Raw genomic sequence first — 27,971 nt, 5'->3', positions numbered from 1 at the left:
TTGGTGTCAGGGCAGGCCCTGAGCTGCTTGTTTGCTCTGGCTCAGGGACAGGGCCGTTTCCCAGCAGCCCTGTGCCCTGTCCTTGCTGGGATTTCTGCTTTCCACGGCGCAGCAGGGAGCCAGCCAGGGCCTGGCTGGGAACCAGCAGCCCGAGGCGAGCCAGCATCGTCCTGGGAGCACAGCGAGCCCTGCGCCCGCTCCCCCCAGCCGGGGCACCAGGGGCACGAGGGGACCGCCCTCTGCTTTGCCCGCATCGGCCAGGTCCCATGCTCAGAAATAAGCGCTCGGGACAGCCTCAAACCGAAAAGTCATTTTATTGGTACCATACATGACTCATAAATGGCACAAACTATGGAGGGGAGGAAGAAAAAAAAAAAAAAAAAAACCAAAAAAAGAAACAAAAAGGCATTACAGTGTGCCCGGGGGAGGGCAGCGAGGGCTCCACACCCTCCACGGGAGCCCAGCAGCGCGGTGGCGAGAATCGTACCTTAATTGCAAAGCAGAGCCCCCCTCTCCCCACCACACCAGACTCCCACCCTGGGAGCCTCCCCCCACCTGCAAAGGGGCCATGGGGACCCCCCATGCCTGCAGCTGGGGGTCCACGGGGCTGAGCCCTCTGCCTCCGGGCTGCCCATGGAGGGGCCCAGGAGCCGACGCAGACATCTCTCTGGGGATTTTGGGCTCGAGACCCAGCCAGGGCTGAGCCAAGGGGCTCCTGTCTCCCAGCCCGACCGCAGGGACAGCAGAAAGAGGGGGGGCACAGAGCGTCCCCCCCCAGCTCGGCCACCCCCTGCAGTCTCAGCCACGGGTGGGCGAGACACAGGGTGCGGGTAGCACCCCTGCTGCAGCCAGAGCACCCTGCGCGGGGGGCAGCCCCCCAGCGACACCTGCCAGCCCCCAGCCCCACGGGGCAGCGGGACACGTGCTGCGGGATCCCCAGTGGGGAGCTGGTGGAGAGTGGGGTGCACCCCCCTTCTCCCCCAAACCGCAGGGCTGCTCCGCCTGCCCCGGGCTCCCTTACACACACACAGACAGACACACGAACCTCTCGCACACGCACTCTTGCACCCCCCTCCCCTCCCCAGGGCAGCCCCCCCACCCCGACCACCCCCGGGGCAGCACTTGCTGCAACCCCACCTCAGGGCCGCACCGGGGGGTGCCCATGGGCAGCCCCGACCCCCAGCTCCCCCCAAACCTCCCCTCCGAGGCTGCTGGGGTGAGCTGGTGAGCACAAACACCCTCCCCCGGCACCTCCCGTCTTCTCCTTGGAAGAAGCCTTGGAAGGGATTTTTTTTTTTCTTTTTTTTTTTTTTTAAACCAAAAAAACCCCAAAAATTATTATTTTTCTCATCGTTTCCCCTAACATCAATGGAGGCACCTGCTCTAGTGATAACACATTGAAAGAACAGTATCGTACACACTGTCTACAGCGCGGAAATGTACAAGCACGAGGTACACGAACCCGAGGGGGGGGAGCGGGGACAACAGCACACAAGATTTACATTGAGGAGGGAGGCGGGGGGCTGCCCCCCCCGGCCCCTGGAGGGATTAGAAAGGAAGTCTGCAAAGTCTCTCCTTGGTTTGAAGCTCTCCGAACTGGATATAAAACGAGACTCCCAAGAGAAGAAGCCTGTACAAAAGTCAGGACAGGATGAGAGGGCTCAGGGTGGGGAGGGGGGAACTGGCGAGGGGGCTGGGGGGGGCTTGTCCCATTTTTTTTTTCTTTCTTTTTTTTAAACTTACAATTTTAATAATATTATTTTTTTTTCTTAAAAAAAGACAAAAGTAGGAGGTACCGGGAGCCGGGGGTTGCAAAGGGACCCCAGGCATACTCACGCGGGGTGGGGGGAAAACGCGGGGGCTGCGGGCAGGGAGCGAGGGCAGCAGCTGCTCCAGCAGAGCCGCGGGCCCTCCGTGCCCCCCCCGCCCCCCAAGCCCCCCACCACGCACTTCCTATATACAGAGTCCCCCCACGGCCCTGCTGCGCTCTCGCCCCTGGGGCGCGAGGGGAAGGGGAGGGTGCGGGAGAGCGGGGCAATGCGACGGGGCCCTATCCTCGACGCCACCCCAGCGCAGCAGGATCCGACCCTGGCCGGAGGAGGCTCCGTGGCAGAGCCAACGGCACAGGGAAGGCTTTCCATCACCGGCCCCCACCACCCAGCCCCAGGTTGGGCTGGGGATGTGCAACCCCACTGCAGGTGGCTGCCCAGCAAACCCCAGCCGTAGGACCCGGGGAGGAGGAGGAGGGTCTCTGGGCTGTGCCAGACCCCAACACACGGCACCTGCACGCCACTGGCTTCCCAGTCGCACCAGCCACTGCCAACACCTCCCTCCTAATTCCCCCCGCTCAGCAGGCAGGGGTTGGGCACATTGGGGTGGGGATGAGAAGCTCTCCGGGGAAGAAGCAGGGAGGAAGAGGGAGAAGGGGGAATAACGAAGCTACGGCCCCGGAAACCCACCCCTGCCCTGGGGTCCGGCAGGGAGGCAGGCGTGGGGGGAGCGGGGAGGCGGCGGGGGGCGAGGGCTGGGGGCTGCCCGCCTGGCGCACGCCCCGGGCCGTGCACCCCGTCGGCCGCGTGGCGCCGATCCGCCCCCGGTACCTCGCCGCTTCCCAGTCACTCTCCGTTGCAAATGTACAGGTAGATCGGTTGGGACTGAGTCCACAGGGCGGCGGGGGGGCCGTTACTGCGACGCCTGCGACGTGGGGTTCTCTGACTTGCTCTCCTGGCTGGAGGGCGGTTTGCTGTTCCAGGGGCTGTTGGCCCCCAGCGCCGGCGAGTTGTTGAAGCTGTCCTCGTCGTCGATGCCGTTGGCAGCGTCAAACTGCGTGTTCTCCAGCCGGGTGATGAGCCGCTCGTCCTCGTCCCCAAACTCCCCCCCCATCAGCGTGGGCTCGCCTACCACCATCACATCCTGAAAGGGGAGACGGTCCCGAAACATAATCGAGGTGGGGGGAGCCCGGGCCGCCAGACCCCCCCCACACACCACAGCCCCTTTCCCCAGCCACAGGGCCACCTCCTCATCTCCATCGCAGGACCCGAGGCTCGGGCACCGTGTGGGGCAGCACATCCTCACCACCCCCTTGCAGGGGAGCAAAGCAGCTCAGGGAAGGCAGCTGGGACACCCCCTCCTTCTCCCCATCAGCCAGAGAGAGCCGGGGGGGGCTTGGACAGGCAATCCCTGGGGTTCTCCCCCTAGCCACTCCCGGGGGCTGGGGCAGGGAGCCCTCCCCTCCACCCCGGGGGAGGAAGAGAGAATGGAAACGGGATGCTTACAGGTACCTGACTGGACAGGGCAAAGGTGCTGGCCGGGCTCTTCTTCTTGCTGTTGCTGTTGTTGGTGTTTCCCCCGCCAGAGCTCATGGTGCTGCCCCCCGACATCTTCCTTTTCCGACGCTTGCTGGGCTGCTGCCGTGCTGGCTCCGCTGGCGGAGGAGGGAGATACGGTCACTCCCGACGAGAAGGAGCCAGTGCCCCCCAGCCCCTTCTCTGTAAGCACCACACCCCACCCCCCCCGCCCCGGGCAGCATCATCACCCTTCTCCCCTCTGCAGCTTCGCTGTGCCCCCAGCGCAGGGGACAGGAGAGGGTGCAGGGAAGACTTCCGTCCCTGCTTTGCTTTCCAGAAGCGGCTGGCAGCCGCCGGGCAGGGAGCGCTGGCCGCCTGCAGCCCCGCTCTGCCCCAGCGGGAAGGCAGGCCAGCAGAGAAGGAAGCCGGCTGCCTGACTCGCTGCCCCCAGCCTCACAAGACGAGGCCAGGCTCTGAGGCTGGGAGAAGCCTGCGCCGAGGGCAGGACCTAAGCGGGCAGCCCCAGAGACCCGGGAGCAGCATGGCAGGCAGCGTGAGACTCACCAGGCGGAGCGACCATCCGCTGCCACTTCTGGAAGAGGCAAGTCTTGAGGCAGTCCCGGGGACTGAGGCTGTAGGTCTTGTGCCGTGACATGAGCTCCTGCATTGGTTCTAGGATTACACAGAGCTGCAGGGAGCAGACAGATGCAGGGTTAGATCGCGATGCTCCAGGCCCCAGCAAAAGCCCCTCTTGTTGGGCAGCCGTCTGCGCTGCACCGACCCAAGCCGCACTGGGAGCCTGCGGGCCCCAGGAGACCCACTGCCCCACGGCTCTCTGCAGCTCATCTGCAAGACCCCTCTTGCAGAGCCTGCCCCGCTGCCTCCCCGCACCCCAGGGCAGCCAGGCATCAGGCAGCTGCGAGCACAAGACGTGGCGACCCTAGGTCCCCCCACCCTGGGAGCAGACCTGCATCCCCCCCTCTTGCTGCACGCTTACTCGGAGGTAGTTGAGTGTGGAGTTTGAGAGCCCACAGCGGGTGATGTTCTTGGATAACTGGTCCAGCATCTGGGGGTCCTGTGCCTAGGAGCGAGAGGGACAGATGGCTCAGTGGCACCCGGGCTGGGGACGGCCCTCCCGTGCCCCGGCCTGCGACGGGGGGTCAGGGTTGAGGTCCCCCGAACCTGCACAGCAGCCCTGTGTCACCGTTGCCCCAGGGGAGTCCCCAGAGCGGTACTCACATGCATGGCAAGGATGCTGCGGGGGATGAGCTCTCGATGCTGGCGGATGCTGAAATGCCACGTCTTTATCCTCATCATGTCGTCGAACATGAACTCCAGGTAGAGCCGCCCCTCCACACACACCTGGGCAGGGCGCAGGGTCAGGCACAGGCTGCTCCCACTTCCCCCAGCCCAGATCCCCTGGGCACCCACTGCTGCACACTGGGACACCCTCCTGGTGGCTTGCCCATGCCTGCCATGAGACTCGGCACAAGCCAAACCCACGAGCCCACAATGGCCCCATGGGACCACAGCCACCCCGAGGGCACACGGGACCAAGGCACGAGGGGCAGGAGAAGCTGCAGGTGCAGCCGGTACCTGGGTGAACATGGGCTTGCCGTGCTGGGTGACCATGGTGCACTGGTCACAGTCCAGCGAGACAAAGTTGTTGTGGAAGGACTCCTTGGGGTGCTTGAGCACGTAGTAGAGCTCTGTGGCCCCCCCTTCAAAGATGCTGCGGAAGTAACGGGGAATCAGGGTCCGGCCGATCGCTGGAGCAGGAGAAGGAGGAAGATAACGTCAGTAAAGCTGGCCTACCCAGCTGTGCCTTGGGGCTGCACAGGGAGAGGGGTCCCCAGTCCCCTCTGGCTGGAGGCAGCTGAGCTCCGACACCCTGCCCATATCCCCCCGCACAGCGCAACTGCTGCATCTCCTGCCGGAGAAGCAATGCCCTGGGGAAGGAGGGCTCGAGCTGCTACTCACTGTATCTCTTTGGTCCATCCTCCAAGCAGAAAGTGATTGTTAACATGGCATCATCCTCGAAGAACTCCGTGGTGAAGGCATCCCACCACAGATTGTCACATTCCTGGGGACGGCAGAGAGATGCCAGGTTACAGGGAGGGGAGACACACAGACAGACAGCTGCTGGCTGCCAGGCACAGCAGCCACGTGCTCAGCCCGCATAGGGTTGTGCTCCCAGCTGAGCACTCGGAGATGGGGATGATGAACCCTGTCCCACGGCCAAGCAAGGGCCAAGGCGCTCGGAGACCTGCACAGCAGGACAGGACCCTGCTGCCAAGGGGATCCTCCTAGAGCCAAGGCAGCGCAGAACACCCCATCCCCAAAATACACACCTGGGAGCATCCCCCCATCCCTGGCCACCCCTCACTCCCCCAGCTCCCCACCTCTGTCCAGTTCTGCAGCCGCTTGTTGAGCTCAAATATCCTGTAGTCGGTCTGGTTCCCATATGGCGTGTGCCTCCTGCCCAGAGAGCAGAGCAAGCAGTCAGAGTGGGAGGCAACCATGGGGTGGGGAGGGGTCCCGAGCCCACAGCAGGGGATGCACAGCCCCTCCAGGGCTGGGCAGAGTCCAAGCAACCCCCCTGCAAACCCCTGCGGCCAGCAGCGTGCCAGCCCTGCCGAGGCATCCCCACTGCAGGCACCAGCTCCCCTCCCAGCAGGGTCCCTGCCAGACCCCCACACTTACCCAATTCCAGGCTCCAGGTACGTCGGTGGGTACATGGGAGTAGGTCTGGGGGGGCAAAGAAACACAGGCAGGTCAGTGCTGGGGGGGGGTCTCCCTCCCTGGCCACTGCAGCTGCCTCTTCCCTGCCTGCAGCAGCAGGCGGTTGAGCTCCCTGGAGGCGAGACCCTATGCATGCTGCGGGCTGCACCCTGGCTGCCGACAACCCCGTGGAGTGACCTCCCCTCCTGAAACCTCTGCTCCTGCACCAGTGGCTGCTCCTCCACCCCTGGGACCTGGCCTGTGGCTCTCTGGAGATGTGCCTGGCTCCTCTGCAGCTGGGGCTGGTGCCAGGCAGGACGGAGGCTGGAGAAGGAGCTGTTTCAGCAGGAGATGGGTCATCCCAGGGGCTTGGCCTGGCAAGGGACTTGGCCCCACAGAGCTCAGGGACCTGGGGACTCCCTTCATCCCAAAGATCGCCCTTTCTTCACCCAGTCCCACCCATGCCTGCTCCAATCCCCTCTCTCCCCTTGTGCTAACTCAACTCCATGCGCCGCAGCCTCTGTATGCTGCTGGGAAGCACGACAGAGAGACCCTGGGGTGCAGACTGCAGAGTACCCCCAACCTTGCAGACCCCTCCCCAGGCCCCAGCTCACCCCACATCTCGATCCAGCATGGTGCCCGGGTGGAAGGGGGGGAAGGCGTTGCCGTTCGGGGGCTCCTTTGGCGAGTACAGCTTGAACGACTTAGAGGAACAGCCTGGAGAGAGACGGGACACGGGTCAGCTGGGGGCACACCGCAAGGAGAGACAACCTGCTGCGAGGAGGAGGAGGAGGAGAAAGGATGCAGGACCAGCCAAGCCCCCATCAGCACAGCCCCATCCCTCCTCTGCTGTCCCCCAATGCCAGCCCAGCCCCTTCACCCTGCACACAGCTCCAGGCCTTCCCCACGCAGGATGGGACCCACAGGGTCAGGGCTGAGCTCTCAGGATCAGCAGCCAGAGGGACCTGTCCCTGTCCCAGGGATTTCCCACTGGTGCCCAGAGTTTGCCAGTTCTCAGCTGGCCGGGCTCTGCAGACAGTGCCCGAGAGGGACAGTCCAGCTGGCAGGGCTGGCTGGGCCCTATCCTCCCCCTAGTCGTCCCTCCCGCGCCGCTCCTAATCCCACCGACCCAACCCAGGAATCGCAAGGGATCTTTTCGCTGACCTTTCTATCGCCATGGCGACGGGTGAATAATCGCCCGGAGGGACGGATGGCGGGTCCCCAGGCAGCCACCATCTGCCGCTCGGGCAGGCCAGCGGCCACCCGGCTCCAGGTGGACGGAGAGATCCCACACACCAGCCCTGATCAAACCACCCCAACGCCTCGCTCCCCCCGCCGCACCGGGGCAAAGGACGAGGAGCCCACGGAGGGCCGCGGGGTGCGATGGGGTGCGCAACGGGGCACACAACGTGTGCAAGCCAGCACCCATCCCTGAAAGCAAACCCCCCAGGCCTGCCAGTGGGAGACAGGGATGCCTGCCAGATCCAGGGGCTCCCACGCTCGTTGGCCCCCTCCACTGCCGGGGCAGTTCCCAGAAGCGGCGGCTGCCAGCGCCCCTCCCCGAGCCCCGCGGGAGCCCCGGCACGCCCCGCGGCTGGCAGGACCCGGCACGCTGCGCCCGGGCGCTGCCGAGGCACGCGGCTCCCTCCCGGCAAGCAGCCGGGCAGACGGGCTGACCTGGATGGGGCGCAGCGGCGGGCGGGCTGCCAGCCAGCTCCGGCTCCACTGGCTCAGCCGGCCCCGCCGCACACGGGCACGTCTCCCCCCGCCGTGCCGCAGGCAGGGGCCCTGAAGCTGCCCGCAGCCGGGGCCAAGGCGGGATCCCCATCGGCCGCCCGCCCGCACACAGCCCTAGGCCGGGCACTTCCCAACACCCACGAGTGGCCAGGATTGCTGCCCGGTGCTGCAGAAAGCGAGCCCAGCGGTGGAGAGAAGTGTCCGGGAGGTGCCGGGCATGCTGCTGCCCGTCTGGGCACCACTGCACGGCCAGGCTGCAGGGAAGGGTGCAGGGACAGGACTGGAGCACTACTCAGCTGCGATGGATGCAGGAGGGGAGCAAAAAGCATTAGGGTTACAGCAAGTGGTGCCACCAGCGCTGGGACCCAAGATGTCCAGCTCGTTGCAACCTGTCAGTCACCACAGGAGCCTGAATGGCCAGGGCATCCCCCTCACCCCTGCCAAGCCGCTTGGGACCCCAAGCCCACAGTCCCAGGGATCGCACAAGCAGCTGGGCAAGCAAGGGTTGGTCAAAAATAGAGGGAGTCACCTCCCTGGTGTTAAATCCAACTTGCAACAGGGGAAATCCACGTTTCACTCCTTGATTCTTGTCTTCTTGGGGCCCCGGTGCCTTTTCACAGCGTTTCGCTGTGGTAGCCAAACCCAGCCTCTCCCCAGCACCCACCAGGACGTGCTGGTCCCGCGGGGCTGGAGCCAGCCCAGCCACGCTGCCGGGAGCTTGCCGCTCCCGCTCCTCGCTCCTGCCCGCCTGCAGCGAGAGTAAGTGGGGCACGGCACAATTTCTCATACAGCTGCTAACAACGTCGTCCCCTTGCTCTTACCAAACGTTTTCATAGATAAAAATTTTTTTAATAGGGAGGTTGGTGCTGGTGCGAGGGAATTTTTGCTTTCTGCTTTAATCTCTGTCAACTTGTGGCTAATGGAAATTATAATTCAACCAGAATTGCACTAGAAACACAGCATTTCCATTTCCTCCACGCCGCTGTTAAACGACACGACGTCAAACTGTGCTTGATGCATAGGAAACTTCCCAAAAGTGCGTGTCTTCTGTTGAAAACAAACCGATTAATTAGGCAGAGACAGCAGTGGCTGGAGACGGGGAGCTGAACTGCTTGTTTCTGGTCACCATGTCCTCGGGGAGGGGGGGAACATCAGGCCCAGCAGGTCTCATCCTCGGATGCTTTGTTTTTATTCACCGATGAGAGATGGGAGGATAAAGCCCCCAAGGTTTCTTGCTGTCCTCGGTCCCCATCCTGCTTCTCGGGGTGCAGGAAGGTCTCGCATCACTCTCCACCCGTTCTGCTTCTCGTGCTCTTCCCTAGCCCCCTGCTCCTGGAGGTGGGACAGCAGACGAGCCGGCTGCTCCAACCCAAGCATCCGTTTCCATCCTGGGCCTTCCCAAGCAGGTTAATACGGACACGACCTGCTCTTGGGGCTTCACTGAGTGACCTATCTCAGGATCTAGAGGAGTAGAGAGGAGCCTGTTATGCGACCTCAGCAACACCGGCATCCTGACCAAGTATTATTTTTAATGCAGTGTAAAATATATTACTGGAGTCAGTGGTTTTAAACAATGCTAACAATAGCCGTAGGATTTGATGCAGGCTGTCCGAATTCTACATTCACTGTAGGCACTCACACTACACACATTACATGAAATAACGCAATTACTTTACAGCGGCAGCATCAACACCAACTTTTACCCACAGGAGGGTCATGCCACCTGGACCGGGAGATCCCTCCATCACCGCCTCTCTCCTTCACGCTGCCCCAGCTCCCTGCAAGCCCCGTCCTGCTGGGCACAGTGACACAGGCCCGCAGGATGCGGCCCTTCCCGAGCCAAGCCCAGTGCCCGGCCCCAGCCGATGGCTCCCCATGCCCCTGCTCTGTCTCCTGCTTTGAGCACAGAGGATCCGGGCGGGCTCGGTGCAAGCAGGGATGCCGCTTGGCGGCTGGGCGTGTGATGCCCCTGCAGACCCTGAGCTGACGGGAGAGGCTTCGCGTGGCCGTCCCCGGGCGCTCGCCCAGCGCCGCAAAAACACGTGCATGGTCGGCAAGGGAAAAAATCAGGCTGACGCTGCAGCTGGCGAGCGACCGGCCCAGGCAGGTCCGGGCAAACGGCGCAGTGCCCGCGGCCAGGTGGGCGGCCCCACGGCTCCTCCTCGGCAGGGAGGCGCGGGAGAAGGGAACCCCGCGGAGGGATGCCCCAGCTCAGCATCCTCTGCCGAGGCCAGGTCCCCGGCCGGGGGCAGGACAGAGCTGGCCAGCGCTACATGGAGCTGCCACGAGAGCTCGGGCGAGGAAGCAGCTCCAGGTAGGCAGGCGCCCGGGGAAGGGAAGGCGAGTGCTCTGCCAGTGACTCACGTACAGCCCGGCGCTGCCCAACCCTCCGCCTGCCTTCTCCTCCGCTTTCCCTGCCTGCGAGCTGCCAGCCCCGTGGGGAAAGCTCTTCTGGTGCGCTGCCCAGCGGGTTCGCTGGAGTAGGAATGGTTAAACCCTAACCAAGCTCCCAGAGCTGGGGAATGTCAGGTTTCCCAAGGAGCCAAGAACACAGCGGGCACCTCACGGAGCCAGTACAGCCAGGAGAGAGCAGGACACCGTGAGCTGAGACCAGTGCCGGCCAGGGGACACACAGAGCCTTCCCTAGTGTCTGGCAGGGAGGAAAGCCCCTGCCTGCACTCCTCTCGCTCCATCTCACCAGCAAAGAGCAAAGAGCTGCTGAGGACAAAGGTGGAGCAGCGCCGGCATCTCACTCCCACACCTGTGGCCACCGGCAGGGATTGGTGCTCCCCGTCCCAGAAAGGAGCCGTCCCCGGCCAGGCAGCGAGCACGCTTTTTGTGCACGCAGAGAAGCTCAGCAACGAGGCAGGGACTCCAGAGGCTAAAAAAAATATGATAAAAATAAATGAAGAAACAGGGCTTGAAAGAGGCCGCAGGGTTACAGCTCAGCCAGGGAGCATCCTGCTCCTCCCAGCAGCCCGCGGCGAAGAAGAGGGGATAGCCCTGGTGTAAAGGCTGTCGCTGCTTCCCGGCATGCACTGTGCCTGCTGCTTCCTGGCTGTCTAACGAGGCTTTAAAGTGTAAATAGCGGCATTGTTTCGCAGGGCCGCCTCGCTGGGGTGTGGGAGCCGCGATAGCTGCAGGAAATCCATCTTCCTGGGAGGGTGCTATCCAGGGGGGTGCTATCTGGAGCCGGGTGCAGGGCAGCATCTCAAATCGTTCGTGTGGCTTTGCCCGGTGACGGTGCCTGGTGTCGGGGAAGCTGGCAGGGCTGGGGGGCAAACAGGGAGAAGTATCCAGAGCGACTGGGACAGGCAGAAGCACACGGAGCAGTCCGCACAAACCTGCCTTCACCTCTTCTTTCTCCTCTTCTTCAGAGTGGAGGGGATGGAGCGAGGCCAGTTGCAAACCCTGATGTTGTTATTAAACTGACAGGAACCCAGGCAGCTTGCACACCAAGGCATGGCCGGAGACATACTCGGCGACAATCTCAACTTGCAGCATCCCCATTGGCTTTGAAAATGCAGAACTGACCCAGCCAAAGCTCCCGGGAGGCTGGGCTGTCCAGGGAAGAGGAGACCGTGGGACGATGCTACAGACTCAGCCGCATCCAGAGACTGACCCAGGCCAGCACGCCACTTGGCCCTGACCCGCACGGAGGCGAAACCCACAGCAGTGCCTGCCCTGCTGGGCGCAGGGATTGCCCTCTCGCTTTTCTCAAGCCACACATCTGAGCCGGCCACAGAGCTTATCTGGACCAGGAGCTGCCTCCCTGCCCGCACGACGTGGCCGTGGACAGTGTCCCCTGCGCACAAGGTGGCGGGGAGGGACGCGTGCCCCAGCTCCAGGTCGCATCCTGCGACATTAGTGCAAAAGCCCCCTGCTGCAGCACACAAAACAGCCTGGACCAGAGGGTGCTCCTCTGTACTGACTGGCTTGCAAACTCAGGGGACAGCCAGAGAAGTAATAATTAGCTGCAGCTAATTATTACAAAGTGACAAACTTGATGCAGGCTGCGAGGCAGCACTGTCCAAAAAGCACTGGGCGAGGAGAGCCTGGGCCGGGACGCGGATTTGCGGGTGGAGGCTCAGAGCGGTCCTGCAGCCTCCTCTCTGCCGGAGCTCAGGTTCTCCCGGGAAGGCGTCCTGCAGGGCTGGGTACTCAGCAGGGCCCCCGGGGGACCCCACTGCCCTGCAGCAACCCCAGGGATGGCAGGAGTCTCCCCCTTCCCGTTTTGGCCCTCAGATGATTCAGACACGTGGACGGGGATTTCTCCGGGAGGGAAAACAGGAGAAGAGCACACCCTGCCAATTGCAAAACAGCATGAAAATTGAATCACGTCCAAGGCTGCAAGCCCCAGATGCAATCCCACAGATAACCCAGTTTCAGCTCCACTACTATCAACTTACCACGAGGCAGTCATTTCCTGCGACTCTCGGGGAAATATCCCACTGTCCCTAATTACTCCTTTGGGCTCGCCGTCTCAAAGACGATCCGTAATCAAACACTGCCGGTTTCAGCCCCAGGAACACACCTTTCACATTTTCGTCCGCTCTCCCTCTCTACCCAGACCCCTCCATCCCGGGGCTCTGCCACCCCGCGGGGCTCCTGCAGCGGCCGGGCTCCCATCCCTCCCGCAGCACACGCTGCGGCAGCACCGGCAAACAAACGACACGGTGTGGGAACCACAGGCCTGGAAAAAAAACCCTCATCAGCATCCCGTGAAAAAAAGCCCTGACAAACTAGAATTTTCATTTTCAAAGGTTTTTTAGGCTCTGCGGCAGCAAGGAAAAATTCGCAGCCATAGCCAACCACGGCGACGGCCCTGCAAAGCCTGCAGCCAGCATCTTTGCTCCTGCTCCCGGCTCCTTGCCCGCCACGCACATGGTGGAGCAAAACCACACGGCTCTGCACAGCATTGTGGGGCTGCTGCTTGGGGCAGCCCTCCGCAGGGACAGGATCTGCATGGGAGGGCTGGAGCAGAGAGCCGCAGGGCCGGCAATTGGTGGCAAGAGGCTGAGGTCTGTCCCTCTGGCCGCAAAGGGGGATCCCCAGGCTGATCCCCCGGACCCGCAGGACCCCCAAGCACCGCCGCCTCGGAGCGCGGGAGGCTGTCAGCTCCCACGTGGCGCATGGAGATTCACGATCCCGGGATGCAACGCTCCACCTCACTCCCCGCCACTGCCAACGGCGCCGAGTGCTGCACGCTGGGACGCGTAGTCTCCGGAGACGGCGGCCCTGCCGCCGACAGCTGCCTCGCTCCATGTTGCATCCTAGGTGGAGCCCCACGGCCCTGGCAGCCGGCCAGCCGCCCGCTCCGGGTGGGGGAAAAAAGACCTGGATCACTCCTGCTGCGAGGATGAGGTGGGAGCTGGCGCCTTCCAGCTGGCCGCACTGGGCGGTGCGTGCCTGGGGCGCTGGGGCGCAGTGCTTGCTCCAAGGGCTGGACCGCTCGCCGTCTACTCCAGCAGGATGCCCGCGGAGGGGAGGGACGGTGCAAGCGTGGTGGGAATCTGCTCGCTGCAGCTTGTAAAGTACCTCCATCACTTCTTCGAACTGTCAGGGCAAGCCTCTGCCCCCACCAGCTCAGGCTGAACTTCTCTCTCTTTAGGACTTGGTTTAAGAGGCAATGCGGGAGCGGCTGAGCAAAGGACGGGGCGGGCCACTGGCAGTGCTGGGGACAGAGCAAACGCTTGCGGTTGCTGGACTCGCACTGCGCCGCTGTGCTGGCAGCACATGCTGTCGCTGGCGTCAGGGCTTTGGATGACCAGCGCAGGATGGGGCCAAAACCCCAGGGAGCGGAGGGACAGGGTACGGCCGAGCACACCTGCCTGGTGCTCCTGAGGCACGAGCAACCCAGGCCAAGCTCCCAGCCCCAGCAGCACAGCGCTGTAAAAAACATCTCCACCATCTCAGCAGAGCCCCGGGGAAACCCTCTTGGCCGGGCATCCCTGGTCGCAATACCAGTCCACCCAAAACAACAGCAACTGGTGGGGCACCAAACCTCAGACCGGCAAGCGCTGCAACCCACGAACACACATGCATTCGGTGCAAACAACAGCGGGAGCACCCTGTCCCCGGGTCGCTGGGAGGATGGGAGCTTTCCAAGGGAGAGGGCCAGGAGAAGCGCTGCGGCTGCTCTGCCACCACGCAGGACCTGGGCTTCATATTTTTTAGGCAGACCTCAGGTTCACGGCGGTGCAGAGCTGCAAGCACGCGGAAGGCTGGGACGCTGGGAGAGACCACTCGGGAACAAGCGCTGCTGCCGCCCTGCCGGCCGCGGGACAGGGAAGGGGCCCTGGGGCTGGGCTGGGCCACCTCGCCCTCCGCTCCCGCATCTCCAGGGGCTGGGGAGGCTCGGGGCTGCCAGCTGTCATCACTCTCTGAAAAGAAGCTGAAAGAAGCTCCAGGTCCTCAGCCCCGGGCGCCTTTGCTCACAAGTGAACTTCTGCAGCTTTTCACTGGCCTCTTCCTATTTTACATGGACGGTGACCTGCAGCGGGCAAGGGGAGAAGTCCCCACCAAATGACAGCGAAAACCCTGTATCACCAAACCCTCTGGTGCTGATCCACCCTCGGATCACAACTTTTCTGTCCCTTTTTGAAGCAACACAGCTTGCGTGTTTTACTGCTCGGCGCTTCTCTCCCTAGTCTTCACGGCGTGCTCGGATCACAGACCTGGGATTTCTACAAAACCAGGAGGGCAGAGACCACGTTTGGTTCTCCTTCAGCACAAACCACTATTCTCCCACAACAAGAACACTCCGAAACCTGAGGCTTTAAAGAAGGAATAAGGACATCCAAATTTGCCTGTACTTACAATAGAAGCAGTAAGAGCTGATACTTGACCCGCGCTGCAAAGCTGCCAAGCCAAGGTGCTATCGAAAGCACGGGAAGAACAAACCGGGGAGACCCTGGGAAGGGGTGTTTGCTCCCATGCCTGCCTGACCCGCCGGGCACCCACGAGCCGGCTCAGATCCTCCTGGTGAGAGGGAAGCAGCCGGGGGCTTGCGACGCAGGGTGGGTACACCGCTCCGTACCCCAGAAGGCGATTCCCCGTGAGACCCCACAGCCTCTGAGCCCTTTGCTCGCATCTCACCCAGGGACCAGTTGCCACCTCTCGTTCAGGCTCCTGCTGCGGCACCAGCCTTGGCAGAGGCCGGTGGCTGCTCCGTCAGCTCCTGCTGTGGTGCCTGGCCCCTGCCAGCTGGGGCTGCAGCAAGGGGATCGGGAGCTGCCCGAGCCGAGGAAGAGGGGGCTGGCCCCCAGCAGCGCTGCCCCGGGATGCTTATCTTATCGCCCATCCCGGGCGGGTGCGCTGGCAGGGACCACTGGAGGTCAGAGCCCAGACAGCCACCCGAGATCAGGGCAGCCCATCAGAGCACGCTCTCCCGGTGGGGGCTTCAGGGGAACACCCCCCCCCGCCCCGGATAAGACACCCCTCGGCCGCCCCAGCACGCATGCCGATTCCTGTGCTGGAGCTGCAGCGCTGAGTTTTCCCGGGCCCCGAGGATGCTGCGCCCACCCCCAGCCCGGCCCCCCGCTCCAGCTGCCCCGGGCTTTGTCTGCCAGGGAGGATGAGCCCCCTGCGCCCACGGCCCCCCGAGCCCGGACCCCCCCGGCGGGGCAGCTCCTCCGAGAAGGTGCGTGGCCACCCCTGCGTTTGCACTCCTTGGACCTTTTATTCCCTCCGAGGCACCCGTGGGAGGCCGGCGGGACCCTCTGAGCCGCGGGCAGGGATGAAGTTGCAGCGGGCAGGGAGGGGAGGTGGGCGCGCAGCCCCCGGAGCCGGGCACCGGCCCCACAGCCCCCCGTGACAGCGTGCGTGGGGGAGCCGGGAGGGCGCGGGGCAGCTGTCAGGGGGCTCGGGCAGGGGAAGGAGCCGGGGGAAGAACAAAGGGAGCTGCGGGCTGGGATGGAGCAGGGCACGGCGGGGCATGGGGGCTGCCGGCAGCACCCCGCGGGGCTGGGGGTGCCTCTCCGAAAGCTGAGACCTGGGGGATGGAGAGGGACAGGCGGGGAGGGGGGGGACAGGCAGGGGAGCTGGGGATGGATGGGCAAGGGAGCCGGTGGGGAGGCAACAAGCCAGGGGTGCAGGGGGGGCCGGGGGAGAGGGGGGGGCCGGGGGAGGCGGGGAGGGATGGAGCGGGGAGCCGGGGAGGGAGAGGGGAGCCGGGGACAGGGACGGAGCCGGGGCGGGGGGAGAAGGGGCGGGCGGGCGGGCAGGGGGAAGCCGCGGGGGCAGGCAGGGGCTGCAGCGGGGATCCCGGGCCGGGCGGGGGGGCGGGCGGGGAGCGGCGGCGCGGTGCGGCCGCGCACAACTTCGCAGGCGCGGGGGGCGGCGCGGGCGGGACCCCGGCCCTCCCCTCCGCCGCCCGAGCGGGGCCGCCACCGGGGCCGGGAACCGGGAAACTCCGGCGGGGGGGGGGGTGGGGTGGGGGGGGCGCGGGGGGCGGGGTGACTCACGGCGGCGGCGGCGGGCGGGGGTCCGGCGGCGGCGCGGGCGGCGGGCGGCGGGCGGGCGGCGGGCCGCCGCGGGGGCGGGGCGGGGCGGGCGGGGCGCGGGGCGGGGCGGGGGCGCTTCCTTTGTCTGCGCCGCGGCCGGGACCACAATGGCTGCGGCGGGGGAGACCGAGACCGCTCCCCCCCCCCCCTCCCCGCCCCGCCGACACCGACACCCCCCCCCCGCCCCTCGCTGCCTTGGGGGGGGGGGGGGGTGCCCACGGAGCGGCGGGGGCGGCCAAAAGGGGGTCCCCGGGGAGCTGCTCCCCGCCCGCCCCCGTACCCGCGCTCCCCGGGACGCACCAGCCGGGGAAGGGTCTCCTTCCCCCTGCGAAAGTTTCAATAAAAAAAAAATGTACTTTTCGCCCTAGTTCGCTTTGGGGTTTCTTTGAAGTTTTTCAGGGTTTTTTTTCTGTCTGAAAGTTGTTTCCCTTTCCCCCAGCTTCTCACGAGGGAAAAAAAATACGACCGTTTCGTTGGGGAGGGTGTATTACAAATAAAATGCGTTGGTTTGCAACTGCCGGCAGACCCAAAAGGTCTCCCTTCCTTGACAAAACTCCAACCTCTTCCAATTAGGAATTCCTGCAAAAATCTCCATTTTTGTAAAAAATTTCCGTCACAAAAAAATCCCATTTTTTCCATTCCTCCTTTGCCCACACCTGCCCCTTGCAAGCTCCTGCTCCCTGCCCTGGCAAATCAGACCGGCACAGACCTGTGCTCCCAACCCGCCAGCGATCCCGCGGGCAGCAGGGACAGGAGCCGGGATCCCAGAGCCCAGCCCGGGTCCCCCCCGCGCCCAGCCCGGGTCCCCCCAGGACCCCCCGCTCCTTGTCGCAGAGCGGGGCTGTCGCAGGCACGCACGAGCACACACATTGGTGCGTCTCGCCCTGCACACGCGGGCTTGCATGCACACTCACGGGCCAGCATGCGCTTGCACGTCTCCCCGAAGGCCTCCCGGCACACCCCCGGCCAGGTGTGCGCCCACGCCCGGGGCACGCACACCTTCCCACACCCCCTCACTCGCACGGCCAGGCCCACGCCTCGTCCCCTCCCCGAAACAGCAGCCGCGGGGTAATGCAGGCACAACCGGTCGGGTCCCGCCGAGCACTACCCTGACAGTGCATGCATGGCGGGTGCGAAACCCCAGCCGTGAGGTTTGGGGGATGTCCTCCCCTCCGTGCCTGTGCACCCCCAAAGCCCTGCACCTGAGGACTGGGGGCAACCCCCTGCTCCCCAACCCAGCACGCTGCTGGCTGGGACCAGCACCGAAGAGGGACAGGCAGGTGCGGCTCTGCAGCAGCATGCCCCCCGCTCCTGTCCCCCGTGCTCAAGCGAGGCTCCATCCCCACGCTGGTCCTCATCGTCCCATCGTGCCTAATTTCCCCTTCCCCTTGCAGGCGAACCTGCAGTGAGCACCACTTTCCAGGGCCACGTGGATAAACAGAGCAAAACTCTTTGTAAAACCCAGATAAACAGAGAGAAAAACTCACTGCAAACCCAAAAGCCGCGGTGAATCCCCGCTCTGGGGAAGGCATGCGCAGCTGGAGGCACCCACGCTGTCGGTGCCACGGGAGCCGGGCGAGGGGGATGCTGCGAGTGCCCCGGCACGCTGCCCCGTCGCTGCCTGTCGCCCTGCCAGCCTGCATCTGCGTGGCACCAGGCGAGATGGGGCTGCGGCAGGCTGCCGCCCACCCTTGTTAGGCCAATAAACCATGCCGGCCGTAACGCGGGTGACAGCTACCGGATGGCACAGCCCTCTTGGTCAAGACAGGCCATTAAATACAGCCCGCCCGCACCCCGCTCCCACTCAGGGCTCAAGGATGCACGAGGCACAGCCAACCACCAGCGCTCAACACTGCGCCGTTACTGCAAAACACTGCAAAAAGGGGCGCTTTGCCCCTGTACCAGCGACTCCCAGCACTGGTGCCATGGCCAGGGGGAGCAGAGAGGAGCCCCCACTGGTCCCCGGGCTCCACAGCCTGGCACATCCACGGCGAACGTGCCCCGAGCAATTTATCCCGGGGCTCAGCAGCCCTCCGGGACTGCTCACGTGTCCCTGCTCGGCTCTGACGACAGCGCTGGACTGGTCCACGTGGCTGCAGCAGCCCCAGCTGTTTATGGTTATAGCCGAGTTAATAATTAAATAGATGCTGGATGGAGAGCAGAAGGGCTGGGATGCAGCTGGGAAGCGTGTGTGGCGGCAGCGGCGGTGGGGGGAGCCCCTTCCTCGCGACGTGCTTGCGCCCGCAGTGCGGGGGGAGCGGAGGGCGATCCCAGCTCCCCGGGTTTTCACGATGGGGCACTGCATCCCACCGATCCCAGCCTCCACTCTCCCCCTAGCAAGGGTCCCACGTCTGCCCGGGCTCCCTGAAGCCCAGACCTGCTCCGACGCCCGGTGCAGGTCTCGGCCAGGGAACTGGCAGCAGCTCAGGAGCAGGAGTGAGCACAGCACAGCGATGCATCCCCGACAGGCGGACGGGAAGAGCCCAGTGGGGACCATAGCAGCTGGGGGATGCCTGGGGCTCTCTGATCCCTACGGCCGGGGCTCGGTGTGCCCGCAGAGCGCGTGTGAGGGATCCCAGGTGAGCAGGGCAGCAGCCGCAGGGCACGCTCACACTGACACCCGGCCGGGGCCCCAGCAGGCGCAGGCGTAGAGCAGGGACGCAGACGCATGCTTACATAAAAAATAATAATAATAAAAATCTGCTAGCTCTGCAAATGGCACAGCCTGCACAGAGGGACAGACTGGCCTGGCACTTCCAAACCTCCTGGACTTGTCCAAATAGCGGCGAGACCAGGGCACCGTCGCACGCACGCAGACACAGCCTGCAGCAGTGCAGCAGGGCATGCACCCCGGAGTCCCCCTTTCAGGAAGACAACAGCCATCCCCCCCAAACCCCACCGCCTTTCAAACAGAAATATGCTTTGCTTCCCTGTTGCTCAAGGAGGGGCTTCTCTCCCCCTTAAAGCAATGTGCGACCAGATCAAGAGGGGGTCTGGGGCAGGAGGGGCCCCCTTTTTTGGCTGGAGAAAGCATGGCTCCATCGCTCCCTAGGAGAGAGGCTTGGGGGAGGCTGGAAACTCAACGGTGAGTCATGCTGGGCAGGCGGCAGATCCTGGGGGCTCCTGGGATTAACCCTTCCAAACCAGAACCACTTCCAGACACCCAGAGGCAGGAAGAAAGCCCTGGGGCTGGGGTAAAGCTGGCTGCCAGGGCAGGGTGGGAAGTTACGGGGTCACAGCTTGAGCATCCCGCAGGGGATGGGGGACGGAGAAGATCCGAGTACACAAGCACTGGAGGAGCAGCAACTGAGTGCATGCATCTGTGCCCACCTCCTCCGAAACAGGAGGAGGTGGAGAAAGATTACAGGGGGCTGCAAGACCCCAAAGTGCACGGGGTCCATAGGAGGCGTCCACCCTCACATCACGCCTTGCTCCGGCACGGCGGGTCGGCCGCTGTGCTGCCCGGCTGGCCGCAGGCTCTGAGGGGAAGGCGCAGTTTGCAGGCAGGCTTTGGCAGGTCCTGCTGGCAAGGGGTTTCCCCGTGGCTCCAGCACCGGAGAAACGCCCCGCAGTGTTCCCCTGCTGTCCTTGAGACATCGCAAGGCGCATCCAGCAAGAGCTCGGCCCCAGCGCGGCCACCTGCAGCAGCGAGCCCCGGCCCCTCTGGCAGCAGTCCGGAGCCAGCCTGCCAGAGCCTCCGGGTTTTACAGCTCTGGAGGCTCCAGGTGGATTTTCTCATGTTACAAGAATGGTTCGTTTTACAGCCCCTTTCCTGGCCTGGGGCTGGTCCCTGCAGCCCGGCCGGCCTGGGATCCCACAGCAGGGAGGGGTGACATGCGGCGTGGCTGCGAAGCCCCAGCATCCTGCATCTGCCCGCTGTCCCTCGAGAAGACCGTCACCCCCGCAAGGAGCAGGCACTGCTGCTTAGAAGGGAAACCAAGGCACAGCCCCGCTTCTGACGGCCCTTGACACCCAGCCCCGGAGCTTCAGCTGCGAGAGCACACGGGTCCCTGGCCTGCTGCTCCCCCTCCACACCCCTCCTCTGCCTCCCGAGCAGTGGCAGGACCCCCAGCATCCCCCCAGAGATCTGCACAGCTGGGAGCTGCCACCCAGCAAACCCCCACCCCCCGCCAGGGATAAGCACGGGGCTGGCATCCCGCCTGGCACCCTCATGTCACCGTGCCCTCCCGTGCTGGAAGCCCTCCAGGAGAAGGCAGGAGACATCTCCCGGGGCCATAGCCGCACATGGTCGACTCGCAGCAGGTAAGTCTCCGCCGGCAGAGCCCACCCCCCCTGCCGCCCCCCGCACGGTGCTGCCGAGCGCTCCGGAGCGGCTCTCCGAATATAGCAGCATCAAATAGCTCCATCAATAATGCATCGCTTCTGCTTCCTCTCGCTGCCGTGTTTTCATCGCTAACATGCGTGTCCTTCCTGTTAGCGGCCGCCTCCCCCTCACCAGCTAGGCCAAGCAGGGACACGGCCACCGCGGGATGGGGACGGCCACTCCCCTGGCTCCGGGTCCAGTGCCCGCCAGGAGGGGACATCCAGCCCCGTCCACCCCACTCAGGGGCAGCCTGGAATTCGGGGGGGACCTCGCCACTGGTCCCAGCCTGTGCCACGCACGCGCTGGCAGCAGGCAGGGTGCCTCGGCACGCTGTGGCTGCCCAGAGGATTTGGCAGGGGCCGCCGAGCTGGGAGGAGCGTGACGGCGTCTCCCCAGCCTCGGCGGGGAAATGCCCCTCCACAAGGATTTTTGGCAGCCTGGGACCACCTGTGCCCAGGCGGCACCCCCACTCCCGATCCCAGGCACCGCTGCCCCACACCGGGCTCCTCCAGCAGCTCCATGCCGCCGCACCAGCGCTACCGTCCCCGGCGGGGAGAGAGCTCCCGCTGCCTTGCTCCTGCCTGCCCCTGCCCGCAGCCGCCCCGGGCTCACCCCGGGCCAGCCGGTGCAGGCAGGTCGGGGTGCCCGGGCCTGCCCCGTGCCCGGTGGAGCTGCGTGCCTGCGACGCGGCGCAGCATGCTGCCGGGGTGGGCAAGGGCTCACACCCACCGCCCTGCAGGGGAGGGAGGGGAGGGCAGCTGCCTGCAGCGGGCAGGGGCAGCCCCTGCCCTCGAGGGGAGCCCCCGAGGCTGTGCCCGACCCTGGCCAGAGGAGGACGCATGTGGCAGAGCAGAGGTTGGCGCAACCGGCTGCTGCAGAGCGGGGGGGTGCGGGAGCTGCCCCCGCTGCAGGGGGCTGCGCACCCCTGGGGGCCTGCCGCCCCACCAGCCCTCGCCCATCGGCACGGCTGGCGTCCCAGCCTGGCTCAGGCAGCGGCTCCACCTGGGCTGCGCTGCAGAAACCTGGCTGCGCTCCCAGCACCAGCCCCTCGGCGCGTAGGAGGGGGGCTGGGGCTGCTGCTCCTGCAGAAAGCAGGGGGGCCCCCCCGCCCCCCAGCTCCTGCCTGCCACCCTCGCACCGCGGGGCCGCCCCGGGGGGCGGCCACTGCCACCCTGGTGCAGGGGACCTCCAGGACCTGCCCGGGGGTCCCACAAAGCTGGGGGCAGAGCAAGACCCTGCAAAGGGGGGGGGGCGGGAGTGACACCCCACAGGGCCCCCCCGAAAAAGGGGCCACAGAGGGGTGCGGGCAGGGCGTTATCTGCTGCCCCGTGGGCAGGGTGGGGTCGGGGCCGGGCAGGGGCTGGTGCCTGCTGCAGGGGAGATTACACCCCGGTCTAACGTTCGCCCCGATCAGCGACCTGCCTGGGAGGGAAGGGATGAACGGTGACGGGGGGCTGGTCCAACAGCTCTGGGGGGGTCCCGTCCCTCCCAGCACCCACCAGCGCCCCTGCCCACGGGGGACACCCTGCACTGGTGTGCAGCCCACGCTCCCCCACCTCTATGAGCATGCTGCAGCAAACCTCCCAAAAACCTGCCACCATCACCCCCACTGCAGCCACCCCATCCCTGCCCAGCAGAGCCCCCAGGACAGGGGCTGGGGGTCCCGGGCAGATGGCTGCCATCATCCCCACTCCAGGTGGGGCCCAAGCAGCCCCCCAGCAGCCCCCCCGGCTCCCCCGCACCCTTCCCCCCGGCACAGGCAGGAAACCGCAGCCTCAGCCTGCAGGCAGGCCGATAACCGATAACGGTCACCCAGCCCCATCCTGCCTGCACCCATCACCGCCCCGGGGAGGGGGCACCCAGCCCCGACACCCGCCGCTCCCCCGGCACGCGGTGGGGTGCACCCACACCGTGCACAACGGCAGCCCCACAGGACCCGCATCACCCCGCGGGGAGCCGGGGGCTCTTGCAGGCTGTGCCAGCAGTGCAGCGCGCCCCAGGACGCGCCAGCAGCCGTCGTGCACGGGCATGCACGCTCCCGGCACACCATGCAGCCCCACACCTCTTGTGTGCAAGCAACACGGATGTGGCTGGGGAATCCCACAGCAGAGTGGGGAGGAGAAGGTGGCATGAATCAAGCGAGCTGAACATGCATGGGACATGGGACGGGCAGGGGATGCTTGGGCTGCTGCCACTCCCGCCCTGCCCGGGGGCCTGTAGCCACCCGGCTAGCATGCTGCTGGCCACAAGCATTCCCAGGTTGCGGGGACACCTCCCTGCCCCGGGGGTCCCATCCTGCTGGCCGGCACCCACCCGTTCCCCAAGGGAGCAGCTTTCACAGCAGCTTTGTGTTGAGCGGACAACACCATTCCTGGAGTAAACTCGGAGGCCGGCACAGACCCCCGCGCTGAGCCCGCTGGCGCAGCACTAACCCATCCACTTTTCTCCAGGCGAAGCCGAGCCAGCAACAGGGTGAGCTCGCACCAGCCCCAAGGAGCACTGTGATGGGGCTTCGACGTGACCAGCACCCAAAACCCCAAGGAACCACCTCGCCAAGCACTGGGTAGCCATGACCCCATCCTGCCTTCGCCGGAGCACGCCAGGCGTGGGCAGGCGACGTGGCATACATGGCGTCCCCCGGGTGGGCGCCTCAATGCACAGAGCGGGACGGGGCAAGTGGCGTCTTCCGTCCAAGCATTGCCGGCAACAAGAAGAGAGCCTGGGCGAGAGCGCGTGGCCATGCAGGATGAGGCCTTGGGACCCCTGTTGCTCGCCTCCCCGTGCCCAGGTGCGCCCCAAGGTGCCAGGCAGCCCCAGGGGGTGTTTCGGAGCCAGAGCCCACGCGTGTCGGCTGCCCGGCCCCCCTGCCGCAGCGCTCAGCCCGCTCCCCGCACGCTGCCGTCCCTCTCCCAGCGCATCTGTCGCAGGAGGCACGTGGCACAGCTCGGCCTCGTGACGGCGGGGGACGCACGGCGCCAGCTCGGCACAAGGGAGGGAGACGGCAATGGGCTGTCCCCCGGATGGGCACGTCCATCCCGGGACCTGAAGCGCGTGGGTCGGGAAGTCCTCCCTCCTGCCAGGGAGGTGCACAGGCGGAATCCCAGGGAAGGTGCTGACCTCGGGAATGTCGCTTCCCCGCCGCGAAGCCAGAGCCAGCCCCGCAGGGAGGGAGCGCAGCTCTGCTCCCCTCCTCCCCTTCTCTGCACCGACACCATCACTACAGGGTGAAAAATAATGATAGTAATAAAAATAATTAAAAAAGCAAGCGTGGAGCACGCTGGGAGAGCCGTGCCCCCGGGGGTCAGGACCCCACTGAGGTCTGGATGCCAAGACTTGCCCGGTGCGAAGGGCTGAGCCGAGCGGCCAGGCTGCCAGCCCTGCTCCGAGCAGCCCCGGGAACGGCAGCACCGGCACCAGCACCGGGTGGCTGCCACCCCGGCCGCTGCCAGCTCCACTCTGAGCCTGGCACGCTTTCCCTGCTCACATCTCCACTTCTGGGCTGGGGGCTGAAGCTCCCCCCCAGCCCTCCGCTGACCCCAGCAGCTCCCAGCCATCCTTGGGCACACGGACTGCAGCAGGTTCCCAGCTGAGCAGCCCCCCATACCCCAAAAGCTCTTGCAGAGGGGGACGAGGAGCCTGGAAACATCCCCAGAGCGGTGCAAGAGGAGCTGCAGCAGGGCAGGATGCGTCCCCGGGGATGGCAGGGAGCGCATCCCCCCCCCCCCGGGGAGGGCATGATTTTGAAGGGGGGCAGCCGAGACCCCCCCGGCAGCAGCTCAAGGCAAGAAACTCCTCCAAGTTAACGCAGCCCCGAAGAGCAGCCTGGGCAGAGCGGCTCATTAAATGTTTCTGGCTGGCGGGAGGCCAGCGGCAGAGCTTGTTTTTTCTATATTCCGATAAACAGTCCGGGGAGGGGAAGGGGGAGGGGGGCGCAGGCTCTGGATGTGCCACCCAGCCCCGGCGGGGGAGCGGGGGGAGAGGCGGGGGGCACACGCGCGTGTGCACGCACGTTGCGCGCACCCCTGTGTCCTCCCCGCCGCGGGGGGAGCGGGCAGCGGTGGCGGCGGGCGGGGGGACAACGACACACGAAGCCATCCCCAGGGATGCTCCCGGCCGTGGGGCGATCCCACGGCCCCCCACCACTGCACCGAGGGAGGACCCCCCTCCCCGCCTCCGCATTTGCGCCCACCAACATGGCGATGACATTCCCGGTGGCACGGGGCCAGCTCCCAGGGGGACGCGTCGGGGCCTCGCCGTTAGCCACCGCTCTGCCTTCGCCCCCGCCAAGGCGGGACCCCCACCAAGGCTGGTGGGGGGGTGTCGGGGAGGGGGGCGAGCCCCTGGGTGCGGGGTGCCCGCCGGGGCGGGTGCTGTGGCTGCTTGGCCTGGCTCGCGGGGAGGTTCACGTGACTTTCTGCTTGAGGAAGCAGCGCTCTGGCAGCTTCCAGTGGGAGATGGAGGAGGAGGATGGGGGAAGGGGCCGCCTGCCTTCATGGAAACACGACGGAGAGGCGCAGGCAGCACAGGGGCGGGGGGCCGCCAAGCAGGGGCCACCCCCCCTTGCCCGCCCTGGGGATCCAGCTGCAAACCCCCCGGTGGAGGCAGCCCCGGGGGATGCACGGGGACCTTGCCGTTGCAACGCCCCGCTGCCCCCCGCAGCCCCCCAGCGTGGGGGTCCCGGCCCGGCGGGAGGCTCCCTCGGGACCGCGAGGGCACCGGAAAGCCATCGCGGGAGCTGGGCCGAAGAGCGTCCCCGCTGTCCCCCCGCGGGGACCCCAAGCGCCGGCTGCCAAGGGAAACGGCAGAACCCCACCCCCAGGGCCCCCGGGCACCCCTGGGCAGAGCTCCCCCCTTCAGCCACCCAGCGCCACTGGGACCCGGCCCTCCAGGACCCCTGCCCTGCCTTGCTCCCGGCATGGCGACGTCCTGCACATAGCAGCAAGCGATGTGGCCGGGTCAGCTGCCCCAAACCCCAGGCATCCGGGTGAGCATCCCTGCGGGAGCACCCTGCCGGGCGCTGAGACCTCACCAACTCGTCACACCCCCCCAGGGTACCCCAGCAGCCCTGCCAGCCCAGGATGGGGAAGGGGTCCCTCAGCAGGCACCCCACAACGGCCGTGGCAGGGGGGCACTCAGCACCCACACCCACCCGCAGTGTGGCCAAGCCCCTCCAGGGACCCTGTGCCCCACAACCCCGTGGGGAGCAGAGGCACCCCACAGAGCTATTGCCCTAGCCACAGGGGCTGCTTCGGGGTCACCACTCAGAGTGCCACCCGCACGCCTGCCCAATGCCCCTGCGGCACCCTGCCTGCCGGGTCCCAGTCCCAGTGCTGGCACCCACACCCCCATCGTGGGGCACCAGCCCCCGTGCCGTGGGGCGCTGCCCCCATGAGCAGACTTCAGCATCCACGCCACAGGGACCCCAGCTCCACAGGCAGATCCCAGCACCCATGCTGTGGGGCCCCAGACCCATAGCTAGGCACCAGCACCCATCCCATGGGATCCCAGCCCCACAGCCGGACCCCAGCACCCATGCCCTGGGGACTCCAGCCCTACAGCTGGAGCGGAGCAGCCGTACCATGGGGATCCCATCCCCATGGCTGCACCCAACGGCCACGCCACGGTGCTGGGACCCCAGTCCCCCCACCTTGCTGACCCCCGCTCCATAGCCAGACCCCAGCACCAATGCCACGGAGCCCCCAGCCCTGTGGGCAGACCACAGCGCCCAGGCTGAGGAGCCCCCAGCCCCGTAGCCAGCTCCCAGCAGCCATGCCCCGGGGACCCAGCCCCATAGGCAGACCCCAGCACCAATACCACGGAGCCCCCAGCCCCACAGTCGGCTCCCAGCAGCCATGCCACAGGGACCCTGGCGCCATGGCTAGACTCTGCACCCCTGCAATGGGTCCCAGCCCCACAGCCAGCCCCCAGCACCACTGCCGTGGGGACCCAGCCCCACGGCCGGCCACCAGCATCAACGCAGCGGGGATCCCAGCCCCATAGCCAGCCCCATAACCAACGCCGCCGGGGCCTCAGCCCCACAGCCAGCCCCCAGCACCACTGCCGTGGGGACTGAGCCCCACAGCCGGCCACCAGCATCAATGCAGCGGGGATCCCAGCCCCATAGCCAGACCCCAGACCCCACGCTTTGGGGACCCAGCCCCATAACCGACGCCGCCAGGACCTCAGCCCCACAGCCAGACCCCAGCGCCGACCCCACGGGGGCCCCCGTCCCACAACCGGCCCCCAGCCCCAACGCCGCGGGGATCCCCAGCCCCAGGGGCGGCCCCCAGCCCCAGGGGCGGCCCCCAGCCCCGCGCCCCGTCCCCCCGCCGCCGCGGCACTCACCAGGGCATGCACAGCCCACTGACATCTTCACATGCCTGGCCCGGCCGGGGGTCGCTGCGCGCTGCCCGGGCCGCGGGGGTCTCGCATGGGCGGCGCGCCGCGGGCTCCGGCGCGGCGGGCGGCGGGTAGCCCCGCGCGGCCGCGGCCACGGCCACGGCCAGGAGCGGGCGGGCGCGCCGCGGACCGGCGGCGGCGGGGGCGGGCGGGGCGGGGGCCGCGGCGGCGGAGCGGGAGCGGGGGCGGCTGCGCCGGCGGCAGCGGCGGCGGCGGCGGCGGCGGCGGCGGGCGGGCGGGCGCGCCTCTGCGCGTGCGTGCTGCGTGCGTGCGGGCGCGCCCCCCCCGCTCCCCGCCCGCCGCCGCGCACGCGCGCGCGCGCCCGCCCCCCGTCTCCTCCTTCCCCTCGTCGGGCCCGGGGCGGGTGGGCGCCGCCATGTCAGGGGCTGGGGCTGCCGGGGCTGCCGTCCTCCCGGCCCGGGGGGCGCCGGGCCTTGGCCCTTCCCCCCCTCCCGGGGCCCGCAGCCGTGGGAGGAGCGGACCCCCGGGGTGGGGGCTGTCGGGGCCGCGGAGCCCCTCCGGGGGCTCGTCCTCCCCGGGGGGGTGGCGCGGGGCTGAGGCTCGGCTCCAGGCTCCCTCCGGCCCCGGGGGAGCTGGGCACCTCGCCCCAGGGCCCTGCGGGGGCCGCAGGCTGCAGCTGCCGGCCCCGGCTGCCCTTCCCCGGCGGCGGGGAGAGGGAGAACCAGGGGGAAGGTGGAGGGCGAGGGCGCCCCGGGGAGCGGGTGGGCCCGCCCGCCCAAACCCAGAGCCCGACGGCGAGATCGGGTCCCGGGGCAGCTGGTGGCGGTCGCCGCCCGGGGCGACAAGAGGGGGACGCCGTGGCTGCTCGGCACGGTGCCGTGCTGCTGCTCGGGGCCCTGGCAGTCCCCCGTGGAGGGCTGCCGGCCCCGGGGGGAGGCGGCCCAGGGAGGGAAGGGGCCAGGCAGCGGCAGGGCGGGGGCGCCGGGAGGAAGAGGCTTGGAGCAGCCCTGGGGTCGCGGCCGGCGTCTGCTGCACCTT

At 66.5% G+C, this 27,971-nt stretch overlaps 1 protein-coding gene across 2 annotated transcripts; it reads right to left on the bottom strand.

The window, feature by feature from the left end:
* Window positions 1-288: 288 nt before the first annotated feature.
* On the bottom strand, window positions 289-27,187 carry LDB1 (LIM domain binding 1). Of its 2 annotated transcripts, none has more exons than XM_087764508.1 (11): window positions 26,919-27,081; window positions 6,623-6,725; window positions 5,991-6,035; window positions 5,690-5,765; window positions 5,268-5,370; window positions 4,884-5,056; window positions 4,527-4,649; window positions 4,285-4,368; window positions 3,852-3,975; window positions 3,282-3,424; window positions 289-2,913 (listed from the first exon to the last, which is right to left on the bottom strand). In XM_087764508.1, the coding sequence occupies exons 1-11, from the start codon at window positions 26,941-26,943 to the stop codon at window positions 2,683-2,685; spliced, it is 1,230 nt and encodes a 409-aa protein (XP_087620634.1). In that variant the 5' UTR covers window positions 26,944-27,081; the 3' UTR covers window positions 289-2,682. The 2 variants fall into 2 exon arrangements, with proteins under 2 accessions (XP_087620634.1, XP_087620636.1); XM_087764510.1 differs by having other exon boundaries at window positions 290-2,913; window positions 3,276-3,424; window positions 26,919-27,187.
* Window positions 27,188-27,971: the final 784 nt, after the last annotated feature.

This window comes from Nipponia nippon, unplaced genomic scaffold, assembly GCF_047370975.1.
Source record: "Nipponia nippon isolate SJK-2023a ecotype South Korea unplaced genomic scaffold, ASM4737097v1 scaffold_3, whole genome shotgun sequence".
Lineage (NCBI taxonomy): Eukaryota > Metazoa > Chordata > Aves > Pelecaniformes > Threskiornithidae > Nipponia > Nipponia nippon.
This window is presented reverse-complemented; position numbering and strand designations above follow the sequence as displayed.

What these genes read in the sequence shown, in the direction of transcription:
- LDB1 (XM_087764510.1), bottom strand. Translation starts at nt 26,943, where the DNA reads ATGTCAGTGGGCTGTGCATGCCCTG. An exon ending in GCAAGCCCATGTTCACCCAG is followed by an intron (nt 4,650 to 4,883) that starts GTACCGGCTGCA and finishes CGCCCTGCCCAG; the next exon opens with GTGTGTGTGGAGGGGCGGCT. An exon ending in GCAGCATCCTTGCCATGCAT is followed by an intron (nt 4,369 to 4,526) that starts GTGAGTACCGCT and finishes TCTCGCTCCTAG; the next exon opens with GCACAGGACCCCCAGATGCT.